Below are 15,567 nucleotides of genomic sequence, written 5' to 3' on the forward strand. Positions count from 1 at the left end.
TATGCCCAAGGCAGCAGGTGAGCCTGGGCACACCAGGAGAAGTGCTGTTGGGCTGCCAGCACTTCGAGAAGTCCCAAGGGCCACCCCCCAAGCCCCAAGCCCCACTCGTTGGCAGGTGGGAGGGGAGCTGCATCCCAAGTGTGGGGGCACAGGCCTCATCCTCACAGCAGGCAGGCAGAAAGCACAAGGGGGCCCCTGCCTCACAAAGGGCATTTATGGAAACGAGGGGGGTGGGGGCTGGTGCAGAGTCTTCCCGCTGCAGCTGTGAGTTGCAGGGCTCGGACACAGTGTTCCAGGAGTCCATGTGGTGGCAAGGCACTTCTGCTCCCAACTGTCCAGGGAGCCCCTGGCTTCCAGATGCACCTCCGGAAACACTTGTCCTGCATCCTCCACAGCAGCTCTTGCGCCATAGCCACAGCAACCTGCACCTTCACCTGCTCCATGCTGAGCCCCGGGTCCAGTTTGCCACCGCTGGACTCCCTAAATCTGACCCCAAACCACTCACCACTGCTCCACAAAATCCAAAAAAAAATTTTTTTGACACGTATATTTTGTAACTATAAACATCATACTACGTACAGTTTTAAAGTGCTTTTCCACTTTATAAACATCTCTCCATAACATTAAAAATTATGTAAATACTACTTTAACAGCTGCTTAATACATCACATGACTTTTTAATTGAAGTATAATTAACGATGTTACATTAGTTGCAGGGGGACTTAACATTCCTAAAAGACAATTTACTGAGAATCTACACAGTGATGGTCTCTAGGAGGATTCCTCACAACCACACTGCAAGCCAGTATGAACTATCCCGTTTGTGGCAGGTCTCTGACTAAAGGTCCACTGTTACCATTCATTTAATCTTTCAGGTTTTGTAATGTTTATTAAATCATAACGACCAAACAATTAAAACCAAGCTCTCGCTAACCTGGAATCAACCATGAACCACATACCTCATGCATCTTTGCAATTCTGCCAGTGTAGTAAAGCACTCGTTCTGTTAATGTAGTTTTCCCCGAATCAATGTGAGCTGAGATTCCAATATTTCGTATCTTTTCATTAGGAATCACCCCTGATGAACACCATCGGCAGACTTTCCAATTAACCTGAAAAAATAGGAGAGCTTGTATCAACGCACTTTCTGTAAGAGATAACAATGGACAATTAGAATTTGGTTGGTTGGTATCTTTCTACCAATGTATCTCAATGGACACCAGACATCATTTGAGATAGCTTGGAAAGGCAAAAGAAGGAATGAATGCCTCAACCTATGACTCTTGTAACCAAAGGAGAAACTACAAGAGAAGACAGAAGGGATACACACATTCTTAACAATAAATAAATCTGAGAAGATATACAGGTATCAAAGAAGCTAATTAATTAAATAAAAGGGGACAGATACTTTTCCAAATGTTACAGGTTTGAAATTATACGCTGGGGCTGATAAAACCAGAAAGACAATTTCCAACAAGTACTTTAATAAGAAATAGTTTTTAGTTTAAATTTTACTTTGATTTTTTTCTCCCTTCTCCCTTACTGTAGTGTAGTCCACAGCTAGCAAGGATGTTTGCAGTCTCCAAGGTAGCCTACGAAAAAATTTCCAATTCCTTCTGTACAAAAACAATCACTCTTTAAAAACTTTATTTTATTCTGGCGGGGGTGAGGGTAAGGAAGAATCCTGCATTTTATGGAATCAGGACACAATATAAGCCTCTATCTATAGGACTGCATATCCAAAATGTACTGCAGCACTTCTGAGGAAAGGAAAACAGGAGACCTTAGAAAAGGTGGGCAAATACTAAATGGTTTCTGGTGGACACTTAGACAAAATTCCATTAATATCAGCAAGGAAAGCAAACGATGTTTGCATAGTAGTAAAGGCTCAGGTCCTACTCAATCCTACTCCATTCTGCAACCTCCGCAAAAGACAGAAATGCAAAGAAAAGTACCGGGAGGTTTGAACGCCAAATCAAATAACCCAGCCCAAGGACACTGTGCAGTGAAAAGAGCACTAGATGATCAGTCAGAAGCCCGGAGTTCGAACCCTGAGCACACTAATTTTTCAGCTGGTCTGACCTTCACTCCAGTCACTTCTCTTTAAGGTATACCAAAAAGAGGCTTAACCATAATCGGTGGCCTTGTCCACTCTCCCAAGGTACTGAGACGCAGCTCACGAACGAGAACATGTGCAGGTACCGAAAGGCTTTTCAGCACTGAGGCACGACAGCTCCTTTCCGGAGCTGTCAGGAGGTCCCAGGGAAGAAATCACTGTTCCCTAGCCCTGGAGAACAGCAAAGTCCCGTCCGCAGTCCCTGGTTCGGTCTCGCCTCGCCGGGCTCTAGTACCTGCTTCCCCTGCCATCCCAGGCTGGCGGGGACCCGCGGGAGCGGCCCACGCCCCAGAGCCGCGGCGACGGCTGCTCCCAGCAACCTCATTGAGGCGAGCGCAGAACTGGTGTAAAGGTCCGGTGGCTCTGGGTCTGCTCAGCAACCAGCTCCACAACTGGAAGCGTTCAAAGTCACGCCGGCAATCAGCGCCGGCAGAGCGCATCCGGGGCGAAGGACGCTAGGGAGGCGAGAGGAAGGGAAAGAGAGGCTTCCGGACCTCAGAGCCGAACAGCGCCTTCCGACACCTGGGCGCCCTCTGTAGACTTGGAAGAGAAAGTGTCGTCGCTTTGACCAGCTAACCAAACATTTGCATGCTCCCGGAAGGACGAAACCTTTTAAACATGGTTGTTTTGCGTATTCATTGTTGCTGTCATGTCTCTTGTGTAGGTTTGAAATTTTTCATAACTTCAAAAAAATCTGAAATAGATTCCCCTCCATCAAAGTGCCTAGAAGGTCCTGCTTGAACAGCCCCACCAAGATAGCAATGTGGAGAAATGTTTGCAACAGAATTTTAAGTGGAAAAAAATGCAAAATTATTATCTATGTCATTACAAATACGAAAAAAAAAAAAAAAAATGACCTGTAAGACATGACCTGAAAAGAACGTGGAAAAATTAACTATCAATTACAGGTGGGTTTTTTTGTTTGTTTTTTTTTTCTCATTTCAAGAAGTTCATTGTTTGATGTTAAATGTTACATGTTCAGTACTTATGGAAGACCGCATCTTTGGCGATTCCACTTGGATGTCTTAGGAGTATCTCGCACTCTGTATGTCTAAAACAGAGCTTCTGCTCTTCCTCCCAAAATCTTCTGCAGTCTTTATCTCGTGAATGGAAACTCCATTCGAGTTGCCCTGACCAAAAATGTTAGTCACTTCGACACCACTCTCTGACAGCTCTGGTGTAATCTGTCAGTTTATTCTATAGGCACCACCTTCAAAACTAGGTCTAGAACCTGACCTTGTCTCCCCACCTCTCAACACTGCCATCTCTCAACCTAATTGCTGTATAACAGATTTCCTAAAGGATCTCACTGCTTCTGCCCCAAGGCAGTTCAGTCTATTCTCAACACTGTGACTAGAGGGCTCCTTTTAAGCCAGACCATGTCATTTCTCTGATGAAAATACTCCAGTGAGTTCATTGTTCCTGTTATCTCTACTTGTAGGTTCAAAATTTTTCATAATTAAAAACAAAAATCTGCAATGGTTTCCCCTTCCCCTCAGAGAAAGTGCTGCCAAGGGCCCTGCTTGAGCAGCCAGGCTAACATGGCTGTATTTCCCTTGCTGGTTTTGCTCCAGCCACATTGGCCTCCTTGCTGGTCCTCATATGACCAGACTTTGCTCTTCCCTAAATAGTGTAGTAGCTTTTTCCTTTATTTTCTTTCTCTGTTCAAATAGCCTTATCAATGAGGTGTTCCATAAGGAACTCTTCTAAAACAGAGGGCTCCTCCCTTACTATCTTCCGATGCTGTTTCATTTTCCTTCCTTCCTATACCTGTTTATTGTCTGACTCTCCCAATGGGAATAAGTTCCATAAGCAGAGTGATTTGGTTTTGTTAATTGCTGTATCCCTTAGCATGTGTTAGGTGCTCCACAAGTATTTGTTAAATGAATGTGTGAATGAGAACAAATAAACAGAAATCAAATTACAAGAGCCAAGAAAAGAAAAACCAAAATCTCAATGATGAATTTCAAATTTACTTTTTGTAAATCATCCATGTATTAATTTGCAATAAAGGATTTGTAAGCTGATTTGAGGAATAAATCCATTAACGTTGAACATAACTTTAAAACATTTTTTATGGACTTTCAAAAATTTACTCTTTATAAACCTTTATATGTATTTGTTTAAAATATATAAATTAAATACATAATTATGAAAATTATAATAAAATTAAACTTTAATAGTTTCTTTAAGTAAAAATTCATACTCATTATCTTGTGTGTATACATATATATTCATTTTTCTGTAATTACTATACCAAATATACTTAATTAAGCATTTTTAACCAAAGTAATCAACTTTTCTCTACTCCAAAGAGAAAACTGAAAGGCAGAAAACCAAGAGCTGTCTAGCTAAATTTTTGAGTACATATTATAAAGTTTTAAAGTGACAAAATACACATATATAATATCATCCAAAGCATTTCCACACTCTTAATTCATAGTCATTTTATAATGTATAATAAAATTGAAACTATCTCTAGTGACCAAAACCTTGTATCCATTTTTACTTAGAAGTTGTCCAAGTTTCATCCAAGAATTAATTTAATTTTTTCTTAGGTCTGGAAAAGTTAACTGGGGATCTGAAAAATTACATTTTTAACTATCACATTCAGTCCTTATAATTGATAGTATTATCATAATCTTATAAGATTAACCCCCCCCTTAGAAGACATCTGTGTTACAATTTTATTTAAACATCATTTTATATTTTGTAATCTTAATGGAGTCAATGATAACTTATACTTGACCCATAAGACCACTACAGGAAATTTGTAAAGTTGTTTTGGTTTTTTTTTTTTGAGAGACACACACAGAGTGTGAGTGGGGGGGCGGGGGGGGCAGTGAAAGAGGGAGACACAGAATCTGGAACAGGCTCTAGGCTCTGAGCTGTCAGCAAAGAACCTGACCTGCGGCTTGAACTCAGGAACCGTGAGATCACGACCTGAGCTGAAGTTGGAAGCTTAACCAACTGAGCCACCCAGGTGCCCCAGAAATTTGTAAACTTTAAATGAGAAGTTCAACCTTAGTTTTATATAAACTAGATTTTATTAGCATTAATTTTATATAATAAAAACTGGAAGAAGACATACAGTTGATCTTAAATAGCCATTCATTTACCCAGATCCATCCACTTATCAGAAATATTTCATAAAGCTTTTTAAAAAAACATTTTATAAACCTTATATTCATAATCATTAAATCATATTTAAATCTTTTTTAATGTTTATTTAGTTTTGAGACAGATATAGAACATGAATGGGGGAGGGTCAGAGAGAGGGAGACAGAGAATCTGAAGCAGGCTCCAGGCTCCAAGCTGTCAGCACAGAGCCCAACGTGGGGGTCAAACTCACAGACCGTGAGATCATGACATGAGCTGACGTCGGATGCTTAACCAACTGAGCTACCCAGGCACCCCTCATTAAATCATATTTAAAAGCTCCTCTTTTATCTTTAATCATACTAACAAAATCTATTTAACAAAAGCTATTACTTAAACTGTCCATATTTTTATGCAAAAGCAGCACAAATAGTTTATTAGCTTTTTTCTCTTAGACATTTTAGATTATTTGGTGTAGATATTCCTAGATTGCACATATGACAGAATGACTTTTTTTTTAATTCATCTTTAAAAATTTTCAAATGGGAGGAAAAAATAGGGAGAGAAGTAGAAAAAATGGTGAGCCAGATGGCATATTAAAAAATTTGAGTTTGAGGGGCACCTGGCTGACTCAGCAGTAGAGCAAGCAACTCTTGAGCTCGGCGTTGTAGGTTTGAGCCCTACATTGGGTGTAGAGATTACTTTAAAAAATTAAAAATCTTAAAAAAAATGTGAGGTTTGATGAGGTTTTTTTGGGGGTGACAGTCGGATTCGTGGGGTCCAGAGCTGACAACCAAGAAAGAATTCTTGAAGATGTCTTTGGTGCAAAAAGGTGATTTTATTTAAAGCATGGGGACAGGTCCCTTGGGCAGAAAGAGCTGCCCTGGGACCATGAAGAGAGACTGGTTTTATACTATGGAGTTGGGGGGAGGTAAAGTCCAGGGGAAGTTTCCAGTGAGATTTTCATCTGCTAAAGAAAACTCGCAGGATACTGGAGACCTAGCTATTGTCAAGCTAAGGTTGTTTTCCCTCTAGCAAAGCAATATCACACATATCCCACCTGGGGATGGGGGTGGGGTGTTTGCGGACTGTCAGCTTGCCTTATGCTCCCTCATCAAGGTTGAGCAATAATCTATTGGTATTAGGCAGTGGCCAAACAGGAAGTGGTTAGAAGGTCTCCACTAATTAGAGCTAAGGGAGACTTATAGAGAAGAGGCAAATTATTTATATTATTTATATATTATTTACTTATATTTATATTATTTATTATTTATTTATTATTTATATTTATTATTTATAAAGCAATTATTTGTTTGGCTGTAGTTTAACTGGTTGCCTTATATGGGAAAGCCTAGTTGGCTATGATTAGATGTCTTTAGGTTTCAATTTCTTAACTTTGAGGCATTATAGGTTTGTTTTGGTTTGCTTACATGTACTACTAAAGCTTTAAAGCCTCAGTCTAATAGTTTCCTTGTTTAATTAATAATATAAATATGAAAGTATTCCTGTAAAAGCTAATTACTTTCCCTCTTCAATACAGGATAAAGTTTAAATATAAGCCATACAAAGCTCTGAAGTATGGAAATAAAAGATGGCCAGTCTTCTACATTAACAAAGTGGTCTCCTTTAGACAAATAACACAAAGGCTCTCCTGAGGTTTTGTTTCTTTGTTGTTTCTTTGATATTGTTCTTCAAGGTGCCTCTCAAGTGCAAGTCTTGTTTATATCCAAGTTCCCCAGAATGGACATTACAATTCTCTCCTAAATTATGCCAGGAGGTAGTACAAGTCTATTAGGTGACAAACCCATGAAAAACTGCCTGGTGTTCTATCAAATGTAAAACACTGCTATGTTTGTCTCAGGCTTTAACCCTAATGTTAAACCACATTACTGACCTGAGAAACATGGTTAGAAGGCAACATGGGTGGATAGAAGGTCTCTCCCAAAGCAAACTTCTCATGCAACTGACAAGACTGAGGAAAGTTTTCACAGACAAATAATATAAGATGGTGGGCAAGTAGAAGATAGGAGATGGTGTTTAAAGTCAAATTCACGAGAGGACACCAAAGTCTGATCAGAATCCCCAAACCCCAAGAGACAATAAGCATAACACTGGAGACTAAGAGATCATCAGAACGCAAATTTACTGCAAGATCCACGTAATCAGGGACAGAGGGTTCTCAAGAGGTCTCAGATATGAACATTATTACCAAATTGAAAGTCCTAATACACTGCAGTCAGGGTCTTGGTCACACTTCAGTAGAATTTCCAATTTGCCCTAGCCCAATCAGCCTAAGACCACTGTCTTGGTCCATTCAGGCTGCTATGATAAAAATATCATAAACAGTCGGGGTGCCCAGGTGGCTCGGTTCGTTGAGTGTCTGACTTCAGCTCAGGTCATGATCTCACAGTTCACAAGTTTGAGCCCCATGTCAGGATCTGTGCTGACAGCACAGACAGAGCCCGGAGCCTGCTTCCAATTCTGTGTCTCCCTCTCTCTGCCCCTTCCCTGATGGCACTCGGTCTCTCTCTCTCAAAAACAAATAAACATTAAAAGAATACCATAAACAATATATTGGCTTATAGAAACAGAAATTAATAGAAAGGGAAAGGGAGCTCTCTGTAGTCTCTGTTATAAAAGCACTAATCCTATTCATGAGTCTGTACCCTCATGACTTAGTCACCTCCCCAAAGCAAGATCTCCAAATACCATCATATTGCCACATTTAGGGCACCATCTGATTCCAGTGTGCTCCTGCCCTGCCCTGTAATAAAGGATAATGGAGTCATGAAGGCAGAGTAATGAAAACCTATTACTGAGACTGCCAGGTACCAGGAAAAACTCTAATGTGGCAAGGAGCCTAAGTAAGCAACTTGGCCTTATTGTCAAGGCCACATTCACCAAATAGTTACTATCTTTCCATTCCCAAAAGATCCAGGGTTCCAGAAAGATCAATTGTCATCCACAAAGAAAAAATAATATGAACTACAAGCTACAGAGAACCTTCCTTCCTATACTGGTTGGCCTCAGCAGTATATGGTAAAAATAATTCTGAAAAAAAGCGATTTCAGCATCATGTGAACATAAAGAATTGACATTTAATCTCCATATGTCACATATTTTTACAAGTGGCCCCTTATGAAGCACTGTGGCATAAGAAGAAATATATAATTTAATTTTTATTTACTTTCTATGGTAAACAAATTGGGAGGAAAAAAATAGGTATGGATGCTCTAATTGCTATATGATGTATAAAAGTTATACTGTTTTAATGTATTTATTAAAATGTGTTTTCATACTTGAATATAATGATTAAAGTTATCACCAATGTAAGATTTAAGCAGAAGGAGAATAATTACAGTGTCGATTCTATTGGGATTTTGCTCTATCAACTGAATTTACGCAAAAGTGTTATTTCGAATTTATGCCTTATGACAACTTCCCAATATGTTATATTATTAGTACACTAAATTATGCATAACAGGAGAATGTTAACATCTTTAATACACACTCACTTTTTGTTATAAAAATGAATTGACATGTATGCATCTTATTTTGGTAACTAATTAAAAGTATGAAACACCCTGACTGATATAATACAATCAGGAGAGCATAAGAACAATCACATAGGTCTACTTCCAAAGTTAAAAAAAAACAAGATGTTAAGATTATGAAGTGATAGTGGATTTTCTGTTCTTTTTTTCCCCCTTGAAACAGAACTTAAGAGTTAAGATTTTATATTCTCATAAACTTCAAATCTAACTTCTATAAAAACAGATTAATGTTTGAATTCTAGAATAAAAGAGCTAAAGCTGAATTTTTAAATGGTATAAAAGGGAACAACTGATTTACTAAGTACCTTGCTCAAACACACAATCTCCTGTCTAAGAAATTTTGAGACAATCAATCATTCAAGTTTACAGAATACCAAATGCATTTTTCTAAATGTCACAAAAGGCTGAATAGAGTTTCTCCAAGGACACTCCAACTTCAGAATGTTAACTGTGGAGACAGATTAAGCTGTTTGTAGGAAAGAAGAGCAGAAATATGCTACCTTAATAAGTTAAAGAGAAAGGTCAATATAAAGTCTGATGAATGTTAAAAATGTAATCTAGAACAAAAAAGAATATACTATAAAAGAAATTATAAGCCTAAAACTCATATATATTAGCAATTTTAAATCTCTTGAAATTCAGAATTTATTATTTTTCATGTAATTTATGAAAATAATAACTAATTTCTCATAAAACAGTACTAGGGTGCTTTGCTTTATTTTTTTTTTAAATCTTTAAGCTAGCTGGCTACATAACACATAAAATTTGATTTAAATAATTTTATCTTTATTAACATCACTGTAGTATTGTTAGTGAAAACCAAGACTATTTTTTTTACCATTTTACTTTCTTATAATTAATACATATGACAAAACTAGTTCTAAATTCAATCTGGAACATATAAGAGAACACATAGCCAATAGGAAGATAACTGAGAAAGCAAAATCAGCTTTAAAAATCAGTATGTTTTAAAATAAAGAGTTTTATAAAAGTTTAGCAACTTACTTAAATTGTTGAAAATCAAAGTTTTATTCCTAAAGTAGGGACAATATAAAGCTAGCACTTCCAAGATCATTCAGATATCAGAAGAAAGTTGTTAAGTACAGTACTGATTTAACAAGGGATTGGTCTTATGTGTATTACCCAGCACCATTACTTTCTCTGTTAAAACAATCAAAACTAAACAAATCAACTGCAAGCCTATTTATTTTTTGTTGATTTTCACAGGTGATCCTTTGATGTTGAGTTTGTCCACAAAAACATTTGATCTTCTTCCATGTTCAATGGCTGGACTTTGATGAGGTTTCTCCCTGAGAAATATAATATGAACATTAATACCATTTTTTAAATGGCCAATGGTTTACAATTCAATACAAACATGATAAAACCACTGTAATTTATAGAGAGTTTTATCTAAAAATTCAATAATAGCTTTCAAAAACACATGGGAGGGGTGCCTGGGTGGCTCAGTTGGTTGAGCGTCCGACTTCAGCTCAGGTAATGATCTCACAGTCTGTGAGTTCGAGCCCTGCATCAGGCTCTGTGCTGACAGCTCAGACCCTGGAGTCTGCTTCGAATTATGGGTCTCCCTCTCTCTCTGCCCCTCCCCCACCCATGCTCTGTCTCTCACTCTCTCTGTCAAAAATAAATAAACATTAAAAAAAATTTTTTTAAAAAGCAAAACACATGGGAGACTATTTCATTAACATTTAAGAAAGCAACAGCTACTTTCCTGAGATGTTATCCGACATGCTAGCCACTAGCCACATTATTTAAATTTAAATTAATTAAAATAAAATAAAGTTTAAAATTCAGTTCCTCAGCTGTCTCAGCCATATTTCAAGTGTGGTTTAATAGCCACATGTGGCTAGAGGCTATCATATTGTATGATATAGATACATAACATTTTTGTCATCACAGGAAATCATTTCAGAAAGTTCTATTAGACAATACTAGTTTACAAAAAATGCCACTGATGGGGCCACAGATGTAAGATCATCTATAAAGAACATGTTTTCGGGGCGCCTGGGTGGCTCAGTCGGTTAAGCATCCGACTTCGGCTCAGGTCATGATCGCACAGTCGGTGAGTTCGAGCCCCGCGTCGGGCTCTGTGCTGATAGCTCAGAGCCTGGAGCCTGCTTCAGATTCTGTGTCTCCCTCTCTCTGACCCTTCCCCGTTCATGCTCTGTCTCTCTGTGTGTCAAAAATAAATAAACATTAAAAAAATTAAAAAAAAAAAAAGAACATGTTTTCTCTAACAGGGACCTGGATTTCATAATCATAATTAGCACTGTAAAGTTTTTATCAACAAACTTTTCAAAGTGAGACAAATATTGTCTAAAAGTAACATGGGAGCAAATTTTCTATAGAAAATATTAGGGCTCTAAGTTCCTAAATAAGTAATTTAAAATAAAAGATGCTGGCACATGACACTCTGCACAAGGCTTCAGATTTACTTGGTACCCACTTGTCCATCGCTGGTTCTGTGAAGCCCTCCACCTTCTGCAGCAATCCTCCACTCTCTTATGGCCTAGAATAGATTTCTGTTTTAAGGCCTGGTGAAGCCTCTCTCTCTCTCTCAAGTGTAATTTTAATAGGAATTAGGTGCTGTTTTCCATTTTTTCCCCGGAGAACCAAATTAAATTCTAACTCTACCATACACATTAAATGTACAAAAATCTCTAATCTTTAAGGTATGGCTTCAGCACATTTATATTTCACAGCTATTCCAAAAGGTAATCCCAAAGAAGGCTAAAGTTTTTGAAAAATTCTTCCAAAATATCTAATATCTAATACCTAATATAGGTGCAGATATTGTTTATTATACAAGTGTCTAAAAATGCATTTGCCATTGACTTGTTAGGGAAGTTTGTTAAGCCTTTCCAATAGAGCCCCTCTCCCCTTATCATATCTCTAGACACCAATATGTTCACCTGGCATGAAATATATGACTCCTACTCTATCTAGACTAAAAACTGTTTTACAAAAATAACTATAATATATCACACTTCCTTAGAAGGATTTTAGCCCCTATCTTCTGAGGCATAATTTGCTAGTGAGTTACTAGGGATACAATCTTAAAATATTATTGGTTTTTAGACACAAATTCAAATTTGTGTGGCATACTCAGATATAATGTAAAATTATTATATTCTTCACAAAATATACTGTTGATATAAACAGATGTTAATCAAAACTTCCTTATACAGAGGTAAAATTTCATAACTTTTCTTCTAATTCTTCTTTAAAAAGCACAATTTATTTTAGAAATAACTTTTACCTTCTTTTAAGTTCTCGGGAGCCTGAATTCTCATGACCGACACTTCGCATCCTAGGGTTTTCCACATGGCGCCACTGTCCCGCTGGTCTGTACTTCAAAATCTCATTCTGCCATTCATCATCAAAAGCGTGAGCATCACCTACATTAAATATCAAAATAAAGGGGCAAGTATTAAGATATCAACTGTCAGTAAATGCTTTGTTTCCACATACTTGATTCTGGCTTTGTGCTTCTATCATCTAACCTCAAGATAGATGCAGGTAAGTGCTCCAAATATAAAGGTCTTTGACTCAGGGTAATACTTCCTTTTTTGTTTGTCCCTCTTTTATTCCTATTGACAATTTGGTTATTGACGATCTGGTCTTTCATGCATCTGCCTGGATATCATATTATTCCACCCAATGGACCCTTTGACCAAATCATACTGATTCACAGTCTTTTTTGGGGGGTCATCTCCTGGTGAACATGCTTTTCCTCTGTACTTGGAAACTCCTTCAATAACAAGCACTTCCTATTAACCTCACCATTTTCCTACATAACTTGGCCTAACACACAAGCTTCTGTTGTCAGTTTCCGGATAGGTTGCACATCTTGACTGTCAATTTATGTTGTTATGAAGTAGGTAACCTGACTTTGATAATAACAGCTGTTAAATGGTAATACTGTTCTTCCAGATGGCCTTTATAATGTATGTGTTCGTTCACTAAATTTTTCCTCAACATGTTAATTATTGTGAAGTACTCTTCATATGTTTAACTATGACAAAACTACAAAGGTTAAAATTAAAGAAAGGTTAAGATGTAACTTCCATCTCATCGCCGAAGAATAATTTTATCAACCCAACCTTAAGAGAATTTCTTTTACTAAAATGGTAATTTAAACCCTTTATTAAGACAAAACACTTTTTGAAAATGCTTTTTGAAAATGAGAGATGAATATAACCCAAAAACTACAATGACAAGAGTTAGGACACTGAAAGGACTTAAATGCATTGAAGAATGAATATAAAATCTAGAAAATGCAAAGACTTATTTGACATATACATGATATACTATCTAACAGTAAAAGGAATTAAAATCTTATCTATACAAAACTTCAAGTGTCTGCCAGTAAAGAATGGTTTAAATAAAATATGGCCTATTCAAGATAAAACTTTTAGGTAACCATTTAGAATATTTTTGAAAGACAACATCATAGGTAATTGCTTTCACAATTATAATGGTGAATTAAAATAAGCACAATATAAACTAGACAATAAAATACTAATTAAAAAAAGTTTATGTGTTTATATACACATAAAACTATTAAGAAGAAATATAGTAAAACAGTAATAATGGTTATTTGAGTTTGTGATTATAGATAATTTTAATTTTCTTCTTTCTTCATTTTTTAAATATACCCCAGAAATATTAAAAAACTCATTTTGCCTACTGACAGTCTTACCAAATGACAATTCAAAAGATTCCATTTCCAAGTATAAAACAAAAAATAAGTAACATTACCAAAACCACTATAAAAAACAGATCTACTATGAAACAATGAATACACAATTTTATTACTTTGATAAGGTAGTCCATACACGTACTATTCATAACCTACCTCAAAAGGACATCTTATGAAATGTTTCTACAGAAAACATTCAAGTTCTACCAGTACAGCTGCTGTTTTAAGAGGAAGAATGCTACTTTCTGTGACAACTTACTTTCATTCATATTGATGAACTCTTGGTTGACCTCTTCGTCTCCAGTTTTGTTGTTCTTTGACTTTTTAATGACATGAGCTCTGTCGTGAAGATGATGACCAACAGCCATTTTTTCTAGTCCACTGTCAGAATCTCTCAATGCTCTCCTAGTTTCCTTTATCTATAAAAGTGAGTTATTATTTAAATATATATAGAATATTTATAATTCTAAATTTCTCAGGACCTCTTTACCTATAGAGGTAAGACCATGAATCTACAGCTGCAAAAATACCGGGTGCTCAGTTCCCCTGTTAAGTTGCAGTGAAACTGTGATAATAGTTCTCTGATATTTCCTGGACTGCTCAAAATTAAAATGTCTAGGGCAAATAGAACCAATATAATCTAACCTTTTTTTCTAAATTGTAATCAAATATTAAAACAAATAACTTAATTATATAAAACTTAGTGCCTTCAACACTGTCCTTAACAATGTAATCGTTAGGAGTACATGCTAGCATTCCTACAAATAAAGGCAACTAATTATTCAGTAGTCATGTTGATGGGCTTGAAATCTCATGGCTCCTACATATCAACTCTATGGGTCATTAGAATATTAGTGATAGCCAAAGACTATTAATAGTAGCATGGTTTGCTGTAGGATGTCTATAAATAAATTGCTTACATTTAAGATGCATGTCACTTATAGCAAGTTAAAATGAAAATGTCTGCCCTATGGCAAGAGCATCATTAAAAGGTATGTCTTCATATGTAAGAACTAAAAAATGAACTACTCACACCTATTAAATAGGCAAACCTAATTTTTTTTTTACTGTAAGTACTAACAAGGAAGTGTAGAAATGGGAACTCATTATCAGACTTTCTGGGAGCCAACTGTTTTCAATCGCTGTGTGATAGTAACTTCGTAATTTCTAGGTAAAGATGAAGGCACTCACCTCCTCCAAACCAACAATAACATTCCTAGACCTTTTACACAAGGAGACATGTATAAAGATAAGTAAGAGAGAAATTGGAAATATCTATCAACAGAAAAATAGATTCAAAACTGTGGTATATTCATATTTTAGATAATATATAGAAGTCAAAATAAATAAACAGCTGCACGTATCAACTCGAATAAATCTCAGAAGCATTTTACTGAGCAAAGTCAAGTTGCAGAGGACACACGCAGCATGAACCCATTTATATAAAATTTAGAAACCCGTAAAATAATTCATTATATTGTTTTTGAAGCATACGTAAGTAATAAGATTGTAAAAATATACATCAGAAAAAGTTCCAGATATAGGAAAATGGTTCTTTTTGGGGGAGAAAGTAAAAGGGAAAAGGAACCAGGGAGGGATGAGTGCATGGAAACTTAAACTGCCTCTGTAACATTTTTGCTTAAAAAGAAAACAAAGCAAGAGACAATGTAAAGCAAATAGAGAAAAACTTTATGATTTAACTAAACTGAGTGGAAGGAATATGGATATTTATTATATTATTTTCTATATATTTTCTGTACACTTGATGTATTTTATGAGTTAAAAAATTCATTTACTTCAGATATAAATTAAAAATTGACACTTATTTCACAAAACAAAGACTTTTTTCAGGTCTACTTACCTGGTCAAGATGTAAAGGTAATAACAAACATCAATAATAGAAATTTACATGAAAAAGGCACCTGAGGTGGGGATGGGGAGACAAAAAATTGCCTTAAACTAAGGAAAGGCAGCTAGCATTACTGTTTTTCACAGTGATATGTGTCTTCTCCCCCTCATCCCTACTCCCAAAGAACTGTATCAAGCTTTAATAATTAAAATATGACATAGGTGAT

General features: G+C 36.4%; 2 protein-coding genes across 6 annotated transcripts in view; both read right to left on the bottom strand.

Moving 5' to 3' along the window:
- GFM1 (G elongation factor mitochondrial 1) overlaps nt 1-2,577 on the bottom strand; it is a 53,260-nt gene extending 50,683 nt beyond the window's left edge. The window contains exons 1-2 of the mRNA XM_060639081.3: nt 2,352-2,577; nt 960-1,112 (exon numbers count right to left, since the gene is read on the bottom strand). Coding sequence (XP_060495064.1) covers nt 960-1,112; nt 2,352-2,441 — 243 coding nt within the window. The 5' untranslated portion in view covers nt 2,442-2,577. The remainder of the gene's footprint in view (nt 1-959; nt 1,113-2,351) is intronic.
- A 7,380-nt stretch (nt 2,578-9,957) lies between these two features.
- The window catches only part of MLF1 (myeloid leukemia factor 1), a 36,446-nt gene continuing 30,836 nt past the window's right edge, over nt 9,958-15,567 (bottom strand). For 4 of the 5 annotated variants that reach the window (XM_060639076.3, XM_060639078.3, XM_060639079.3 and 1 more), the window contains 3 exons: nt 13,752-13,911; nt 12,050-12,188; nt 9,958-10,079 (listed from right to left, as the gene is read on the bottom strand). In XM_060639076.3, the coding sequence (XP_060495059.1) occupies nt 9,974-10,079; nt 12,050-12,188; nt 13,752-13,911 (405 nt within the window). In that variant the 3' untranslated portion in view covers nt 9,958-9,973. Of the gene's footprint in view, nt 10,080-11,236; nt 11,300-12,049; nt 12,189-13,751; nt 13,912-15,567 lie in introns of all 5 variants that reach the window. The other variant, XR_009612158.2, reaches the window with a different exon arrangement.

The sequence above is a fragment of the Panthera onca genome, chromosome C2, assembly GCF_046562875.1.
Source record: "Panthera onca isolate mPanOnc1 chromosome C2, mPanOnc1 haplotype 2, whole genome shotgun sequence".
Lineage (NCBI taxonomy): Eukaryota > Metazoa > Chordata > Mammalia > Carnivora > Felidae > Panthera > Panthera onca.